The sequence below is a fragment of the Ambystoma mexicanum genome, chromosome 6p (genome assembly GCF_040938575.1).
Source record: "Ambystoma mexicanum isolate Mex_15411 chromosome 6p, UKY_AmexF1_1, whole genome shotgun sequence".
In the NCBI taxonomy this organism is placed as follows: Eukaryota; Metazoa; Chordata; class Amphibia; order Caudata; family Ambystomatidae; genus Ambystoma; species Ambystoma mexicanum.
In genome coordinates, this window is record NC_090935.1 from 1,413,976,636 (window position 1) to 1,413,996,534 (window position 19,899).

The window sequence follows — 19,899 nt, forward strand, 5'->3', positions numbered from 1 at the left end:
TTAACCAGTGCATGCTAATTTCCTACACCTTACCAATATCATACTTACCCCAATATAGCAACATTTATGTCCAATTTACAAAAGGTTTCATCTTAAAAACTGCCATTCCCCACAATCTAGCATCATTTTTAACACTTCTACAAACTTTTGCAATTTTTTTCACTGTTTTTGTGTTTGTCATCGTCCGTGAATGTCTGACTTCATCGCAGACTTTCTGGATAGTGTCACGTGACCACGCGGTCGCGCACGGCATGATGACGTGTTCGGAACGGGTCTGTGCTTTGCGTAGTGTTCAGCACTGCATTTTCTGCTGATCTAGGAACTTTCAAGCTCAAAATGTACCCTTGCACAGCTCCTACACCTATTCTTACTCATCCATTAACAATCTAGCACAGAACACATACTTGGAAGATTATTAGCGAAACTGCTATTTATCTTAAAAATGGCATCAACTATTGCCATCCCCAAGAGCCGCTGCCACCACCACCAGCTGGAGAACCTACACAACAAAAAAAGCGCAGTACTTCCAGTTAACCCAAATGGGATGAGGTAGGAGTCTAGGCATTCATATGGAAAAACCCATGAGACCACCACCCTTCCGGCAGACCTCAGAAGATTGCACCACCTCCCCAAAACGAAATAACCAGAGAGGCAGCATCCTCAGAGCAAGTACCTAGAGCTAGACTTTTGAGCTCAATTTTGGGTTCACAGCGTTCCACATGGAAATCCTGCAAAAGTCTGGGAATCTGCTTGCAGATAGCTCTGCCATGCTCGCACATGCTTGGGAGCTTGGATACAGAGTGTGCAGGAGCCGGTGCGAGTATCAGATGCTGTGCCGTTTGAACTATCAAACACCTCTCCTGACTTCAAGATTGCAGGTAGAGATTTTAAAATCTCTGTCACTGGCTGACAAAGGATTTGTACAAATCAAGGCGACGTGTGTTCGAAAGGGCCGTGTCATCAGGGAAGAAGCGTATGCCCCCGAGTAACCCAAGAGGGAAGCACAGCAAGGCCAATCACAGATTGACAGGAGGCTCGGGTTGGATATGCACTAACCACAAGTTTTATTGAATAATCGGGCACAGTATAAAATCCTTGAGTTCATTACAGGTAGTTGTACAGAGAGGGTTAGCAAACTGGAGTCGGGACGCAGCAAGATGAAATGAATGAGTGGGCAGAGCTAGAGCCGTATAAATAATGCTGAGGTCCACATCTGACACTGGTTAAGAATTGATCCAAAGAGAAAGCTGAAAGTCTGCTCAAGGTTTTATCCAAGCCCCTAACAAGGGCCATAGAGTGAGTAATTTGAGGAAATCGTGGCCCAAGAGAGGTACCTGTGGCTGAGGGGAAGAAAAATGTGCTGTTAGGAGTGTCATGATATCGCTACTGGCCATGGAGGATGACACATGGCATAAGGATGAAAATAACTATGCTAAAATGTACCCTTAGCCAGTGGTGAGGAAATTCTTCATGGCAGGAATTTGGCCAAGAAGCGAGCTGGCGCTATATGCCGGAGTGTGTGGAAACCTAAAAGGATTGGTGGTCCCTTCAATGGGTCATTAATTTTAGTAAGCCCATTGTGACACTTTCTAGTATAGTTTTCTCGTTTCTATTTTTGTTAGGAAAATATTTGGCCCAATAGGTGCAAGTCTTCCAAACCCTGCTACTTCGATATGAGTGTATAATTGTGTTTCTGAGTCGTGTATTCTGTTCATCCTTCCTCACATTATCAGTGCCTCGGATATTACATTGAAATATATTTGCAAAGCTGCGACCCGGGTTACACCTATTGACCTTTACAATCAAGATGCTTCAGACATTGGTTTGGGTCCTCTGTGTGGCTAGTCTGTATTGGGCAGAATCAGTTTAGTTGAACTACGCTCTGTGGCAAGTCGGACATAGGAGACAGACCTAGGAGTACATGTTCAACTTAGAGTTTTATTTAATGAAAAAGAATTCCTCCTCTTTCCCTACAAACTACAATGCTAATGATGTTCCCTAAGCTTAAAAAGAAAACAAACCAGTGCTCGTTTGTATGTCTCTCAAAAATGACATCCTCCATCCAAACCAATTAGATCCTATGCTCTCCCTACCAATAATAACCTAAATAACAAACTCTGCCTAAGTAAGCTGACTCAGACTATACTTGTCTCGTGGTGGCTGGTCGTGGATGCTCAGCCCAATAGTATCTTTGGTTCTCTCTTTCTCAGGCCCCATCCTATTAATACAGTTCAAAGTTCTAAATGTTCTTGTAAGTTCAAAGAGTTCACAAGATTGAGCTCTCGCTATTCACCCCTTGTGGGGTACTCTCTGGGTCAGCCTATTCTGGCACCTGGCCGCCCTCACCACTTCTTTTGTTCGGCCCTGTACCTGGGCTCCTGTGGTGTGGCTCGTCGGGAGGGGCGGCACCTCTGCTCGTTGCAGAACCGTGACTCCATCTTCATGATCGGGTCTTTAGTGTCGGTTCCTCCTGCCTGTCACCGGCTGGACTTCGACGTTGGGACAGTGGATGCTGCTGTGCGACTATGACAGCGGTTTGCTTCTCTGTCCGTTGGGCTGCTCCTAATTTCTTGTGCTCTCCGCCTTCCTGGACTTGGCAGCAGCCCATAGGCTTTGGATTTGCTCCAACCACCACATTCTCTGTGTGGTCCTACCTCCAGACTCCTCGGTGAAGGGAGGCGTTCCTTCTGCGGTGCCCACACAGGTTTCTCTAGCTCGCCCTGATGCTGTCTCTCTTCCTGACTTCTTATTGGTTTCTTTCTGTTCCACCCTGGAACAAGAGAGAATAAACCATTGGTTCCTCTCCAAGTATGGGGGCAAATAACACTGGGTTAGAAACCAAGCCACTTGCCTTTGAAAGGGCCCGACACATTTTGATATGGCTCAATCCCCATATATCCAACCACTACTTGGGAGTCTGAGTTCAAGAGAAGTGTGGAAAATACTTTACTTGGGGATTCCTTGTTCCCTAAAGGGTGGTAGTTGAGGATTGCCCCCGTGAGATTCCCCTTGCCCTGTCCTATAGGGGGTGTTATGTGTAGCGGGATTAACATCTTAGCGCAGAAAGAGTGGGGAGAAGGGACAAATTCACTGCATTTGTCACAGCTTCTTTATTACTGCCATCTCTAATTACCTCCATGCTGTCTAGTCTCACAAATATAGGGAGGGATGGTGTTGGGATGCACAAGTGCAAGTTACTCGCCATGTTGATTAAGACACTTCTAATCCTGGCAGTTGGTGGTGTGGGAGGGAGGTGTCTGCGCAGGCATGCACTCCAGTGTCTCTTATATTGCTGCACAGTCTGTTGCCCTTTCTTGTTGCATTCTTGGGACAATATTTTACACTTTTAGAGGAAAGGGCTATGGACTAAGAGTACTGTAATCCGAATGGGGAATAACTTATACTATTTTGCCACTTTTGGAGCTTGTCATGGGCCAAAAACATGCATTTCGTTTTGGATCAGTCTCTTGTTTGAGGAGTAACTTGGGCTTTTTCATCTTCTGCAACAAGGAGTAACTTCCTTCTTTTGCTGTTTGGTTTTCATACCCCATGAGGAGCTGTCCTTCGAATTGACCGGAAATAAACTCACAAATGGCTTCATTTATTGATTAGGAATTGACAAGGAGCAGAATTTTAGGCCATCTCGTCATAACTAGCTGAGCAGCAGGCAGGGTCCCTCAGTAAATGTAAAGGCTTAATCAGTTCACCTAAATTTAGAATTGTATTCAAAAGGAACCAAGTATATTTTAGTGGGTCTGGCCCACTGAAGTTGCCCTTTTTTTAAATGGATATCCCTGAATCAGCTGAAGCATTTGAAAAGAACACTTGAACAAGTGCTCTAAACATAAATGAACAAGAGCGCTGTAATCACTATCATTTGTTGCCCAAGCATTGGCATCCAGTTTGCATTAGAGTCTTAGGTTTTCATTGTGAGTAAAATGTCAAAGTGCACAGTCTTGAAGGACTTCATTTTGGGGCATAATGGAAATTGGAAAAGTTTGTAATGAAGATGTTTGTTTTTTAGGAAGAGTTGGAAGAACTTTTACATTTCGAAAGAATAACTTGGATGAGGACATCATCGACTTTGATGCTGATGCACTGTCTTTTAGCATGGATGAAGATGCTAAGCCGGTCCCGTTTCTGAAGGAAACTACTCAGAATTTGGAATTTACACCCACTGAGCTAAAGAATGCCCGCTGGTTTTATGACACCCCTGGAATTGTGAAAGAAAATTGCGTAAGATTTATTTATATATGCTTTTAGTTGTAATATTTAACTCCCACAAATGGGGAAACAACATGGCTTTTAGGGAGTTTCGAATCTTTTCTTTAACATGACTCGGTTCTAGCAAGGGGGAGGAGGGTGACCGGTTTGGTCCTTCCCACCAGGCTGTCTGGATAATCGGCAACTATGTAAACAAATTACCATTTAGATTCACTACATTCTAATTTGTGCGACTCTTTACAACATGGGGTGGTTTTGGCTCCTGGGGAATGGTCTTGGAGACTTCTGTTCTGATTTATTGTGAACCTGACACACCTCCATTTTCAATGTTATCATTGTGGATAGGACTTAAGTTAAAGGCCGTATACTGTCACCACTGCGTGACTCCTTGGTGCTCTGGCTGATCTGTAAGGCAAGAGGGTAAGGAGGGCGGGGGTGTAATTTAGTAGGACTCAGCGGGAGAAAGAGCAAGGGAGCTGTGATGTGTTGTTGGCAGCCTCAGTTCGATTTACACCATTCGATGAGCATAGGTATGTTTTCTGGATGGTAGCCATCATGTGCTGTTGTGCGAAGCTATGTGTGGTTCGTTTTATTGTTGCACTCAGGTGAAGTTCATGCGGTTTCTCATGCTGTAGAGATGTGGTTGTGTTTAGTTCAGAGTTTGAGAGGTGTATTCAGATGGGCGAGTTTCTTTTTAGTAGGATTGGTTTGTGCCGGTACCCTATCCTACCACAACTGTTTTGATGGACTGTGGCCCGTGTCTCTTCCCCTGCCATATATTCTGGTGTGCTACCCTTACCACTCTTATGTTGTGTGCAGATAAGTGGGTCCTCAATGGGCTACTCATTGGTGGTACCTCTTCACTGCTAGCGTTCAGTCTAAGTGCTTTCCATATCCCTTCCCTTTTAGCTCACTGTGGTGCGCAGCAACCACCACCCCCACGCGTTCCTCAAGCGGGACACCTTTTTCTCCATTTCAGGACATCGCTCTCTCCCTCTCCCCTTTATCTAGGATCCTCTATCTGAGGTTCAATAAAGTTGAGCCCATTTCTCTAAACTCTTTCTGGTGTGACCCTCTATGGGGACAGGTACACCTGGGCCTCCTTCCCGTTCATACACCACTCTACTTCCCTGCACGTCGCTGTGGTCCAACCTACTCCCCAGTCCTTTTCAGTTGTGTGTTCATTTCATGGGGCACAAGGGTGTTGTTCATTCAACTCCAAACGGGTTGAAAATTAAAAGCCAGGTTTTTAGAAGTTTTCAGAATTTTAGATGGTCCTTCTTAGTAGTAATAGTTTGTATTTCTCGAGGAGGGAGTTCCAAAGTTTTACGGCTAGGCAAGAGAATGCTGAACCATCCATGTTTTTTCCTTGTGTATGGTTTAGGTTCTAGGCGGATGTCGGCGCTGGATCTGATTGTTCTAGTTGGCTGGTAGATGGTTATTTTCCTTTGTATGAATTCTTCTCCTAGGCCGTGGACTGCTCTGGGTGTTACGCACATTGTTTTGAAGGTGATTTGTTTTTTGACTGGCAGCCAATGGAGCATTTCTATTGCCAAAGTGAACTGATCCCTTTAGTGAGAGTTTGAGGAGAAGTCTAGCCGCTGCGTTCTGTATACGTTGCAGTTTCTTCAGTAAATAATCTGGCATTGCAAGGTATAAACTGTTGTCGTAGTCTATCCTAGACATTATGAGGGAGATGATGGGCAGTGTTTTGTGCATAGAGGAGAGGAATGGTTAGAATCTTTTTGATCAGGTGTAGATGGAAGAAGCATTTATTCACTATCGCGTTTACTTGCGGTTCTAGGGTTAGCTTGTTGTCTATTAGGACTCCCAGGTTTATTACAACTGTGGATGGTGTGGGTGCTGTTCCCAGTTCAGTGGGCCATGGGATGTACTGGTTGCTTCCTTGCTTGTTGGATGTAATCCTGATTTCGGTCTTGCCGAGGTTGATTTCGAGGTCGTTAGTGTTCATCCATTGGTAGAGTTATTTCAGACATCCTTTTAGTGTTGTGTACGCTACTTGTTCATCGCCGATGGTTTGGGTGCCGTTGCATAGTTGTAGCAGGTGAAGCTGTGTCTTTTGATGAGGTTGATTATTGGCGTCATATAGATGTTGAAGAGGAGTTGAGATAGTGCAGGTCCTTGTGATATTCCACTAGTGTTGTCCCACAGTGCGGATTTGAATGGTTTTATCCATACAACTTCTGTTCTTTCACACAAAGATTTCATCCAGAGCAGCACTGTGTTGGTGATCCCTATTTATTCCAGTCTCTCAATGAGGATATTATAGCTTCGAATGTTGCAGAGAGGTCGAGTAGTAACTGTGCCAAGTTAGTGTTGGAGTCTCTGTTGGTCTTTAGGTCATCCCATGTAGAGAGTAGCGCCATCTCTGTCCCTCTAAATGGTCTGAAGCCGACTTGTGCTTGGTTCGGAATTGATCCAGTCCTAGAGGTTGACTAAAGCTTAGCCATCCGTGGACTCCATTGGCGTTCTGGCCAGGGTTTGCAAAATGCTAGCCTCTCGCAAAAAGATGAGTATGGTATCTGCCAGGAGTCCCCAGTTTGAAAGCATGTAAATGTTCCGTTGTTGCTAGCAGAATATCCAACTATAAAGCAAAGTGTGCACTTTACTACATTGAAAAGTTGTATTGAAATCAGTGTGTTCAAGTTAATTAAAAGAATATTATTTGATTAAAGTTTCGGGTGCGATGGTTTGGAATGTGAAATGTGTGTTGATGAGATAGATTGCATTTGTTTGTCTTTACTATATAAGGGAAACAATTGCCTCTTTCCAAAAACATTTTAGCAGCCTAGGTCAGAACAGTGTTTCAAGGCGCGACGAGGCAAGGGAGGGGAAACCGAGGGAAGACAGAGACAGCAATCCTACTAGGTCTGGTGACATTCAGATCGCGCAAGGGCAGGGGAGGGGAGAGGGGGCAGGGGGTAGTGCAGTACATAGGATAACAGTAAAATAAATAAGGACAATAAATAAAAGTGCAGACATCCGGTGTCAAGTGCTAGTAGGGGCTGTAGGGATACAGAAACAGTCCCTGAGTGCAAGGGTTGCCAGGGGGCAGTGCAGGTGTGCAACTGGCAGGGGGGTCAGGGGGATGACCTGGGCCCGAGATCAGAAGGTAGCAAGGTAACCAGTGCAGTTTCAAATTCAGCCAGGAGATCAGCAGGGGAGAGGAGGAGAGAAAGCTGAAGCAAAGAGGTAGGTCTTGAGGTGCTTCCGGAACCAGACATGGTTCTCCTCAAGTTGCAGAGAGGCAGGAAGGCTGTTTCAGAGGGAGGCCCCAGCAGAAGAAAAAGATCTACCACCAACTCGCTGCTTGGAGAAACGACCAACCCTGAGGGAGTTGGAGGCGGATGAGCGAAGAGCTTGAGAAGGAAGATATTTAGGCAGAAAGAGTTGAAGGCATTGAGGTCCCAGGCCCCGGAAGGCCTTGTGGACAATGCCGAGGGTTTTGAACTTAATCCTCGCTGCCACTGGGAGCCAGTGCAGAGATTTCAGTCCTGGAGAGATGCAATCCCTGGGCTTGAGGCCAAGGACAAGTCTCGCAGTCCTGTTTTGGATGAGTTGCAGAGGGCGGAGAGTAGAGGCAGGCAGATTTAGAAAGAGGCTGTTGCAGTAGTCCAGCCTAGAAAGAACCAGAGCTCTGGAGACGGTGAGCTTCTGGGGGAAGGAGAGGAAAGGAAGAATACCTCTGAGGAGGTGCTGCTGGTAGTGTGACTTCTTAGAGACGTCAGAGATGTGAGGAGAGAAGGAAAGTGTGGTGTCGAAGATGACAGAGGTTTTTAGCCTCACAGGTGGGAGCAGGAAGAAGGCCAAGAGAGGCTGGCCAGCGAGTGACGGGAAAGGAGGGAGCAGGTGTGCCGATGAGAATCTCTGTCTTACTGGCATTAAGGCAGAGATCTTTGGCGGCACACCACTGCTGGATGGCGGACAGACGGCCAGAGATGAGAGAAGGAGAAGAAGTGGATTAAGGGAGCCTGAAAATGAGCTGAGTGTCATCCACGTAGCAATGAAAGCTGGGTCAGAGCGGCACTTCGGTGGGCAAGAAGTGCCAGGTATTGCTTGAACAGCCAGGGAGAGAGGTTAGACCCCCTTGTTTAAAGTCCTTGTGTTACATGCAAGATGTTTGAGTTTTTAGTGTGACTTGGTAACAAGTCCACAGCTTTTGCACTGGATGTGCATACTTGGGTTCAAACAATGTGTTAAATAACTTTTTATTAATTGGATAGCTTGCGCCGAAATAAACGGTTCCTGTTCTATATGGATTTCAATTTTTTATTGAATTGCTCCCATTTCCTGGTTTTCATGGACTGTCTACTCTAGCATAACCACACTCCTTCCTCCCTTTACCTTTATGTGCACAAGCTCCTTCTCCCAAGAGTCTCGTCACCCTTCTTTACCCACAACATGGTATCTAATATCTTTTGTATTTTTTCTCCCGCAAGCAGTTTACTTAATGGACAGTATAAGGTCAGAATTTCATTTTAGGGTTACTTTTTATTAACTGCGAGTCTCCCTAATAGTTTTGTTTGCTTTCTTGGTTTATAGTCTTTATGCAGAAGGTTTCATATGGAATTCCTTTTTAGTGTGCTGCCCTCAGTAGATGAAGTCGCTACCAGGGCAGGGGTGCTCTTAGAGCACCTTTTTTGTTCCTGGATGAGCTTTGGTAGCAGCAACAAGTTGCAGACAAGCTATGCCACCCCCTCAAAACATGTTAATTGTTTCCTACTTTCGCGAAGCGCAAGAGTATCAAACAAAAGTCTGATGTGACATATGTATCATGTCGCATCTTTATTATAGTTTTTGAAAGACCAAACCAAAGTAATGCCCCTGGGGGCCAAACCTATGCACAAAGATAACTTAATCTGTAGATACACACTGTTATTGCAGAATTTGGCTAACTCACATGGGCCATTTACATTCGAATGCATTATTCCAATGGCAATTTTTATACACCACGTAACATGCTTATGTCTTACGCACAGCCATCTTTAATCCGTTGGTTTGAGTTGATGACATCATTATGGATGAGGTTATAATCCTAAAGGCAGGCGTCCTATCAGCTGATCTTGAATAAAAGACTGCAATCATGCTTTTAGTTAGTTTGTTACCTAAACCACCCAGATTGGCCGGTGCTGAAAAGACCTTTGCACCATTTACCTTTTCCAGATATACTTTGATGTATTCTAGCCATGGGATTGCACTGGACCCGGATTTTCCAAATAAAGATAAAAAATGTTTAACTCTTTGTTGTTGTTGGTTGTTATATGCTGTAAAAACGATAAACACCACACACAGTACAGCACTTCATAATAGGATTCCGCTCATCAGTCGCAACTGTCCTGGTGCGCTTCCATTGTCAAAGCACAGATCTTTAACCCTCTGCACAGCAGCAAAATCATCCCCTGAGGCCTCTGACGGAGGCGCACTTTCCTCCTTTCTACCTTCCCGTCCTCTGCCCCACTGAGTTCATTTGTACTATTTGCTTGCCTCTATTTGGACTGTTCTTGTAATAGCGAGTTACATACAAGTATCTTGTTCCCGCTCTCACTTCCCCCCTCTGCAGCGCCCTGGTCCACACCGTAGTTTCAGCCAATGCCCATTTCTTCAGGTCGGCCCACCATGCCTCCATGTTCGGTCCCGAGCTGGAGTTCCATACAATTGCTATGCAGGGCTTTGCTAGTATGTACATCAAGTCCTTCAGTTTTGCTATATGTGTCCTGTTTGCCACCTCTTGGAAACAGGCCCAGTAGATATGACTCTGGTGTCCATGCATGCATGTGGACCCTGCCCCCGGCTGCTTTTTCTCCGACGGTATCCCAGAAATTCATTATCACTGGGCAAGTCCAGAACATGTGCAGCATGTCTACTTTTTCTGCTGTGCACCGTGGACAGATCCGGTTTCCCTGCTTCCCATGGTGGACATTCTCCTTGTTGTAAGATGCGCTCTGTGCGTGAGATATAGCTGTGCTTGTCGAAATGTCATGCTTCTGGAGACTTTTTTCGTGTACTGGAGGACTCTGGACCATTCCTGGTCATTGAAGTTCTTCTGGAGTTCTTTTTCCCATCGTTCTTGTGTCTGCAGTTCTCGCACATTGTCAGTTTGCAATAGCTGCGCGTTGATTCTGGAGACCATGTGTCCTCCTTCTGACACATCGTACCACCCATATAGCGCCCTCTCGGTTTCTGTGCCTTCGGACAATTCTGGACATCTTTTTGTAATTATTTGAACCATGATGTTGTACAGTATAAATTGGCCTTTGTCTATGTCGTGGTCTTCAGGGTTTGGAAATCCACCCATAGACCGTCCTTCGACAGATCCCCGTTCTGAGCTACACCTTTGCTTTCCTAATGTCCCCGATAGGTTACGAGGGTCTCGGTTTGGGCGCTGGCCAGGCCAGCGAGGGGGATATGCGTGGAGCAGGTGTCATGAAACACACCTTCTGCCCATTGAGGGCACCATGGAAGGGCCGCCTCATACTGGCGACGGCCATCTTCCAATATGGCCGCCGCTACTGTTGGCTTGTACGGTTGCAGCGGTTCAGCTTTCCGGGCAGTCCTGGCGCGTCATCGCTGGCTGACTGACTGAGTCTCTGTGTCGGAACGCTCGGGTTGCAAAGTTTGCTTTCTCCGTGCTCAGCGCTTCCCCTTGCCCGATTCCATGAACCTGCGTTCCTTTCCTATTCTGCTGTCCATCTCGGCTATGCTGCCTGCTTGGATATGCTGCTTCTCTCCTGGTTACGCTGCTCCTCCTCACTGGGCCTTGCTGCATCCTTCTCGGCTGCGCTGCCTATCTGATTAGTCTGCTTCTCTCCTGGTCGAGTGGTCTTCCTTATTCCGCTGCCCCTTGATACTCAGGTTATCCTCCTCCTTCCCATTTCCTCTGTTACCGCTCTGCCTGAATCCATCCTTTGGACTCTACACTATCCAGCTCGACTCTTGCCTTAACCTTGGCCATCACCTCAGCTCTTACAACATCCCGTATCTGGAACATCAAGACAGAGTACCCTGGACTTCATACAGGTTTTTTCCCTTGTGAGTTTTTTCCTGTTACTGGACAGTTTCCTCGGTGTTAGCCTGTCCAGTCATTTAGAACCAGCAGTGTGGCGTCAGTGGAGGCTCGCCGCTTTCTGCATGAGACCTGTACCTCAAAATAAAAGGACAAATCGCCATTCAAAAAGAAAACAACCAAGAAATCACAGGTGAGCCAAGGTCCAGCACTTGCCAGATCTGACAGCAGGGGCCTTGTATTCCTTGGGCTATCCATGCCTTCCTCCACAGGTTTAAGCCCAGACTGACCATGTTGGGTAGGGTTCTAGTCAAAGTCTTATCTATCCATATCACTTCTCTTAGATAGTACTGGCGCAGTGCAGGCTGGAAGAGCAGTGAATCTATAGATGTCTCCTCTCCCAGCCATCTGACAACAAATTGTAACTGCCCTGCAAGATAATAGCTTTCAAAGTCTGGTAACCTGGTCCCTCCTGATTCGTAGTCTCTTTGTAGGCTGTTCAGGGCTATCCTGTTCCTCCCCCCCACAGGAATTTCCGTGCTATTGTATTTAACTGTTTGAAAAATGTCCCGGGTATATCATGAGGTATGTTTGTGAAATAGTATAACATGTGTGGCAACACTGTAATTTTTAGTAGGGCTGCCCTTCCTATCATCTGTAGTGTCTTCCAGAAGTTCATGCCTTTTCTGTTTTGTCCAGGGCTGCCTGTGTGTTAGTTCTATGTGTCTCTGTGGGTTCGTGATGCACATCTATTCTTAGCGAAAAGTGCGTGGCGCCCATGTGAGACCCAGGTCTGGCAGCTGATGTGGGGTGACCCACCGTAGGTCTGCTAAGGGGAACAGAGAAGACTCTTCTTTGTTGATAGAGATTCCCAATAATTTACCAAATGCGTCTATAGCTTCTAGTAGGTCTGGTAGATCTGCCTGTGGATTCCCAACAAAAAGTAACGTGTCATCTGCGTATGATGAGATTTGATGTATGACTCCATCTATTTCTATCCCAGTGTCCTTGTACTTTGCCCTGAGGAAGGCTGCTAGCGGTATCAAGGCCAGTATGTATAGCATTGGGGATAGTGGTCATCCCTGCTTCGTGGCCCTGTAGATCTTCCAACCCTCCAAGATGTGTCTACCGTTCTTCACTCTTGCCCTGGGGTCTTTATATAACAGCTTAATCCAGCGGAGGAATCCCTCCCCTATCCCAAAGTGGGCGAGCGTGCTCCTAATCCAGTTCCAGTTCACAGAATCGAATGCTTTGACCGCGTCCACGATCGCAATGGTGCATTCACACCGTTTATGGTTCGTTTGATCAACTACATGGTGAAACCTTTGCAGGTTCCACGTAGTGTTCCGCCCCGGGACATAGCCCATATGGTCCATAGGTCCGTATGCACTAACGTAGGTATGACTCGTTTGAGCCGGCTGACAAGGGTCGCTGTTAGGATTTTGGTATCCTGGTTAATCAGGGAGATCGACCTGTAAAAGCCACAATCGAGCGGTACAGTATTACAAAATACCCAGTGTATGTATAAAACAGTAATGCCTTTGAGTACTCTTTTTCACCCCAAAACCTTAATTTGAGTCCACTACCACAGACGAGCACACAACACATAGTGACGGGATGGGAACATGGCAGTCGAATAAAACAGTACAAAGTCCCAAGTGTATGTACAACACATAGTACAGTGTCCTAAAGACACATCCCACTCTTGTTATACATTGTAGGCCCTATTCCTGGTGGTAGGCACACAACACATCTAGAGAAGGAATCCAGACGTTACCACAACGGTAAATATAGTCATAAAGGTTTCTAATCCCAACACTGGTACTCCACATTAATTCGAACTCTTTAGGGGAGGGCACAAAATGTGCACTCGCCACTCGCCTATGGCTAGTGACAATTGACTCTTGGAGAGTAAGAAATGGTCTTGTGTACGCATGTGTATAAGTGAGTTGGAAGTGACTTTTTAAGGGTTCGTAGTTGTTTGCAAGTTGAATATCTTTATCCTTCCCAGGCCATAGAATTTGAATAAGACACATTCACACATTCTAAGTAATAGTGGTAGAGGATGCAACTGTTGTTACCCTGAATCACAGGCCTCCATAACATCATGATACATTTCTGGTGCAATTGCCAGTTCAATACTCTTCATGGTGGAATAGTTACAAAGTCACCAAAATTAGTCAGAGAGTAAAAATGCATTCACAATGAGAGTGAAAGTCCATCTTGACACAGGATAAGACCATTTTCACGAGTTTTGTAAAATGACGATATTCTTAGAATGATCTTTAGATGCAGTTGAGATGATGGATTGTGACTTGTATGCAGTTCTTAAACAATAATGCCTTTACTTCGCATTAACTCGCAAATAAACTGGAATTGTCTGAAAGAGACCAAATTACTGTTGAATGTATCAACCTATATGGGAAACAGAGGTTTCAGGTAGTAATGTTTAAACTAAAACTGTCCCTTTGTGATCTTGGTGTTCCAGGTTCTTAATCTTCTGAAAGACAAAGAGGTTAAGGTGGTTTTGCCATCCAGGGCCATTGTCCCAAGGACCTTCATTCTGCAGCCTAGGATGACTTTGTTTCTGGGTGCTTTGGGTCGCATCGATTTCCTGCAGGTAAGACCTGCTTTATATTTTGATGATTGAGCCTAAACATAGTTCTATTGTGTTATCGATTTCTACACCACTGTGAAGAACTTGATCTTTTTTTAGACCCTTAACTTACTGCCTCATTGCCTAGGTTCCAGTAGCAGGAGTACAGTAAAGCAGATAATTGGGCTGCCTTTTCGGTACTTTATCTGAATGCCTAGTTCATTACGGGAACACATTTGAGATCACTAAGATTGATTACATTACTCGTATGCTATCTGACTAACTGCCTGTTAAAGATGTCCTGCAAGTACCTGCATTAAATGTCAGCGTTTGTAAAAGCATCATTTACTTCATCAGTGAAACCGTTGCTTATAAAATCTACTCTTGATCGTACACTGTTTGACATTTTAGACGTTGGTCCATTATTCTTTAAGACCTCTGGAAAGTGCAGCTGCCATCTTATTCCAAGGCTGTTTAGAAACTGATAATATTAGGGGGGCCTGGCTGTGAGGGCCGTCCTTGCAAAAGACAATGAAGTATCTCTTCCAATTAGCACCATAATGTTTCTTGCACCATTGGCTGTTATATGGCATTTGTATAGTGCCTGTTGCCATTGGTATGGCCTCAAGGCACTGTGTGGTGAGGGACCTTGGAGGACCGAGGTGTGAGATGTGAAGGAGGATTCTAGAATGCTTGTGTGCTTTTTTTTAATTTTTTTATTTTTTTTATTTTTGCCAACACAGTGGTCGGTAGGGGTGGCTAAGTCACTGATAGCAACCCATGTAGATCTGCATAGTGGATATGTGCTGTTATAGACTGATAGTAGAGTATGTGAGTCAAGGATATGATTGTGTGCAGCTGGACCGAATTGTATCGTGGGACTCGGCTGCATTCTATTGGCAGTGGTGATTAGTGTTGTAAAGTTGAGTAGTGATTATTGCAGATGTATGCAGGTGGGTGGCTGTGCCTCAGAAGAGATACAGCTGTGTTCCATTGTGATGTAGTGCTATACGTACCAAAGAATCTAGGCCGATACCTAGTTATCATGCGGTTATGCAGATCATATCATGGGTTTGACTGGAATAATTTCTGTGCAGGCAAAGTACCACCTTGTTGTCTCATAAGGGGATTTATCGGGTGCCCCCACTTTCCTATCTTGGGGTGATGTATCACTCATGGAGGTGTACTAGATTGGTCAGAATGCAGAGTCGGAATGCAGAAGGGAAGAGCCGGGCCTTGAGAGCCTTCTGGACATCTAGGTTATTGTGTGTTGACTTATACCGCCCACTGCTACCATCCAAGGGCCTTCTCCAGGCACTCACGTGGCTCTGCAAGGAAAAGAGAGTGGGGTGTGTTAGTGAAGGATCGGATGATAGGATAGGTTCAGAACCAGGAGGAACTGGCATCTGTATGTGTTGGCCTGCATGAAAGTTGGTTGTCCGACATGGCTTGCAATAACCATAAGGGTAAAACTCAGTGCCTTGGTTATGTACTAGTGTTTCTCCAGCATGGGGTCTGGCATGGATTCACATGCTCATGAATATTCCCCGTCGTCAGGCTGGGAATCCTCGGTAAAGAAAAAAATCAGTTTCGTTTCGGATCTGTCTTTCTTAGTAGTAACCAATCACTGATCTCTGGGTCATACTGCCCCCAGCTAATGACTGCCCTCTCCCTAAGCCCCGCCTCTGGCAGCCATCCTCAGATTTTTACTGCACGTTCAAGTGTTGGGAGTCCTTGTGCTTTAGCTCTCGAGTTTTTGCTGCGTTTTCGTGCGTTTTCAGGAGATTTTCTCATTTTTCCGGTTAATCGAGTCTCAAGCTCCACCGTTTCTACTTCCGATAACGGGGACCGTTTCAGAATTCTTCTACGCCCCTCAAGGGTGAAGTTTTCGTCGAGTTTACGCTTCTTGGAGGATTCCGGAAGATTTGCGGCCTACCTCAACGGACATGGCCCAGGACAAGGGAAGCTCGACACCCGGATTCAAGCGATGTCTCTACTGCCTTCATGAGGACAAGACGCACATGGAGAAGGACTGTGCGTTCTGCAAGAAGCTTTCGGAACGGACCAAGCAAGATCGTCGTTCCTGCCTCGCCGCCTGGCTGGAGAAGGGCACAGCAGGTGAAAAGGCAAAGAAAAAGTCTGAGCAGGCTTCTAAGTCCTGTGAGGGCGCCCTGGCGACGGGGGCCCAACAGAAGGCCAAGCACCGCGGGTCTACGGGCACCGGGAGCGCCGAAAGGTCGGGCTCTTCTGCTGCCAGGCAGTGCGCGTCTTCCCCGGCACGTTCAACCACGAGCCAGTGCTCTGGTTCGGGGAAGAGGAAGTCCGAGAACCCAGGTAAGCTGCTGGAGCGGCCCCGGTCGATCTCGAAGGGACCCGAGGGGGAGCGAGGCGCTGAGCCCCCCACCCCTCCAAGGCGAAGGCCCAGGACGCACCTAAGGTGGTGAGGGCTTTGATCCAGCCGGCAAAGTCCTCTATCGAAGTGGTCGCTGCGGCCCTGGCGAAGCCGGCCGAGACTACGCTAGTGGAGACAGCCTCTGGGCCCAGAGTATCCCTGCCACCGCGCGGAGGGGATTCCTCTTTCCAGCCCATCGTTAAGACCCCCATGAAGACCCCGGCGGAAAAAGAGGGGGGGCGGTGGCCATTACAGACTCCGAATCAGCCTCTGAGGAGGATCTGGTGGAAACCGTGAAGGGCCTCAACGAGAGATTCGAGAAAGTTCAATCCCAGGGGAAGGAGCCTGCTGAGGAGATCGAAGATAGCGAGGATGGCGACGACGACGAAGGCCTGGTGGAGCAACCGTCCCCCCCCCATAGCATCCATTGCCAGAGCCTCAAGATAGCTTGGCGGCTATTTTGTTGGCAATCCAATCCTTATGTACTGAGATAAGGACGAGGTTACCACGGACCCCGACGGAGGATCCTGACCCAGGACCGTCGGGAAGCCCCCCGAACAAGCGGAGGAGAGTCCCTCCCCCTCCGCCCTTCGTGCCCACAAGGCCTGTGGACCCCTCATCCCCCTTGCCTGACCCTCGGGATGATACGGCGACGGATACAGGGACGGGGACGGACGACGACTGTGGCGATGATACGACGGACATTCCTTCATCGCCTCCCCCTCAGGCCTCACCGCCCGACGAAATTGGCTCCTTTCACGCCTTGATAGCCAGGGCGTCCGAGCTCTTCCAACTCTGCCCGGAGGAACAGAAGAAGGAAGGCTTTCTTTGTCAACGACAGGAGGCCAAGAGAAAGATGGTCCTGGCAGTGCCGTTGCTCAACGACATCTGTGACGAAGGGCTGGCTGTCCTCAAGAACCCTTCTATGACGCCCGCCAAGAGGGACGGGTACGAGAAGAAGTACCGGGTCCCCAACGCCTAACCCTTGTGCCTCAGGGCCCAGCCCACGCCGGACTCTGTCGTCTCGGCAGCGGCCAAGAAGAAGGCAGTGGGTGCGGCAGCATCAACTTCCACTTCCCCGCTGGACAGCGAGGGCAAGAAGTTGGACTCCATGGGACGACGGGTCATTTCGTCAGCGGCGACGACGATTAAGGCGGCCAATGCCTTAGCGATCGTGGCCCGTTACGACAGGGAGCCTTGGTTCAAGTTAGCTCCCCATGCTGGACTTCCTGCCGGACGACAAGAGCGGAGGCCCTACAGATTCTTCAGGAAGGCGAGGTGGCGTCGGATCACGCCATAACGGTGGCAACGGACATTGCCGATACCGGATTTCGCCAGATGGGCAACAGGGTTTGCCTACGACGACGAGGGTGGCTCAAGGCGACGGACTTCCGCCAGAACATTCAGACCAGAGTGTTGGATATACCGTTCGACGGCAACAACCTTTTTGGGAAGACGGTGGATGAGTAGCTCCAGGCCATCAAGACCAACTCGGAGACGGCCCGGGCCCTAGGGGTGCTTCAACAATGACGGCCCTTTCGGAGCTCCGGAGGCAGACAGGGTGCCTCCAAGGGATCCAGTGGTGGCTCTTCTACATATCGCCAGGTGGCCCGCTCCTCGTCCCAGGAGGCCTACAGAGGTCACGGCAAGCAAGGAGGATCCCGCCGTCGTCGTCAAGGAGGCCAAGGCGGCAAGGCCTCCTCCAAGCAGGACTGAACCGGCCCCCACCGAAGCACCCCGGTGGGAGGCCGACTGACCAAGTTCGTCAGCGTGTGGGAGTCCATCTCCACCGACCGTTGGGTGCTGGACACCCTGGCCAATGGGCACTCGCTGGAATTCCAAAAGAGCTGTCCTCGCATTACTCCTGTAGCCAGGAAGGAGAATCAGGTCCCTCAACTGCTGTTGGAGGTAAGGGCGATGCTCAAGAAAGGTGCCATCGAGCTCGTCCCCAGGAGGCTCCGGGGCTCCGGAGTGTACTCAAGGTACTTCCTCGTCAAAAAGAAGACGGGCGGTTGGCGCCCCATCCTGGACCTGCATCGGTTAAACAAGTACATCAAGGCACAGAAATTCAGGATGGTCACCCTCCAGCACGTGCTGGGACAGCTAGCGGAGGGCGACTTCCTATCGTCGTCGGACCTGGAGGATGCTTACTTCCACATCCCCATTCTAAAAGGACACAAAGTTTCTCAGGTTCGTGGTTCAGGGACGCCACTACCAATTCAGAGCCCTGCTGTTCGGATTAAAGTCGGCACCCAGGGTATTCACCAAGTGCCTGGCACCAGTAGCGGCGCTGCTGCGCCTGCAGGGGATCCACGTCTACCCCTACCTGGACGACTGGGTAATCCGTGCAAGGACAAGAGAACTCGCCGTCGAACACATAGCGAGGACCATCCGGCTGCTCGCGGAACTGGGATTCGCCATCAACTACCCCAAATCCCACCTGGTCCCGTCGCAAGTAGTACTGTTTCTGGGAGCGAAGCTCGATACAGTGGGGCAATTGGCCTCCCCGTCGGAGGAGAGGACGAAGGCCATTTTGGGCAAGGTGCAACGCCTGCTAGCCACAGACGTGGCCAGGGTGAGGTCCATCAAGTCCCTCCTCGGGATGATGTCTTCATGCATCTACCTTGTATCCCTTTGCAGACTTCGGATGCGTCCGCTACAGGAGTTCCTCAATGCCCCCTGGTTTCAGGCGACGGGCTGCTTCGAAGACAGGATCCCTCTCGACGAGGAGTTCCGTCGGGCGATCCTATGGTGGGGTACCCGTGCGCACCTCACGGCAGGCACAGACTTTTAGACTCCGGCGTTTCAGGAGACGGTGACAACGGATGCCTTCCTGGAGGGTTGGGGGGGGCCCACACCGGAGAACTCCATGCAAGAGGCCTTTGGCTCCCGGAGGAGAGGTCTCTCCACATCAACATTCTGGAGCTTCGAGCAGTGTTCTGGGCGCTCAAGTCGTTCCTTCCATCCCTCAAGGACAAAGTGGTGAGGATCTTCACCAACAACACCACTACAATGTTCTACATATGGAAGCAGGGAGGCACCAGATCCCCAGCCCTATCCAAGGAGGCCCAGGATCTGTGGCACTGGGCCGTCGCCCAGGGGATGTTTCTGGTTCCCTTCCACTTGGCAGGAATAAAAAACACCATCGCCGACTCACTCAGCAGGGAGCTGCGCTCGTGCCACGAGTGGGAACTGCGTCAGGACCAGGTGGATTGGCTCTTTCGACGATGGGGCAAACCCCGGATCGACCTTTTTGCGACGGCGACGAACTCCAAGTGCCAGAGGTTCACCAGCAGGTTCCCGCAGCCGAGGAGCATGGGCGATGCTTTCTCGTTCCCTTGGGACGGCCTGTTTCTATATGCGTTCCCTCCGTTGCCATTGCTGCTCCGTCTCATCAACCAGCTCGAGAAGTCCAGGTGCAGAATGATCCTCGTCGCACCGGTGGGGCTGAGGCAGATCTGGTTCCCAGACCTTCTGGCCTTTTCAACGTCCCCACCAGTCAAGCTGCCGGCGGATGCAGATCTTCGATCCAGAGAAGGAGGCACCATTCTTCATCACGACCTGGAGTCGCTGAACTTGCAGCCCTGACTCCTGCAGCACTAGAGTTTGGAGGGTATGATATCCCGGCTGAATGCAGAGAGGTTCTTGCAAAACCCAGGGCGT

General features: G+C 48.5%; 1 protein-coding gene across 1 annotated transcript in view; it reads left to right on the forward strand.

Moving 5' to 3' along the window:
- NOA1 (nitric oxide associated 1) overlaps nucleotides 1–19,899 on the forward strand; it is a 574,689-nt gene that overhangs the window by 201,324 nt on the left and 353,466 nt on the right. The window contains exons 4-5 of the mRNA XM_069626114.1: nucleotides 4,025–4,236; nucleotides 13,737–13,868. Coding sequence (XP_069482215.1) covers nucleotides 4,025–4,236; nucleotides 13,737–13,868 — 344 coding nt within the window. The remainder of the gene's footprint in view (nucleotides 1–4,024; nucleotides 4,237–13,736; nucleotides 13,869–19,899) is intronic.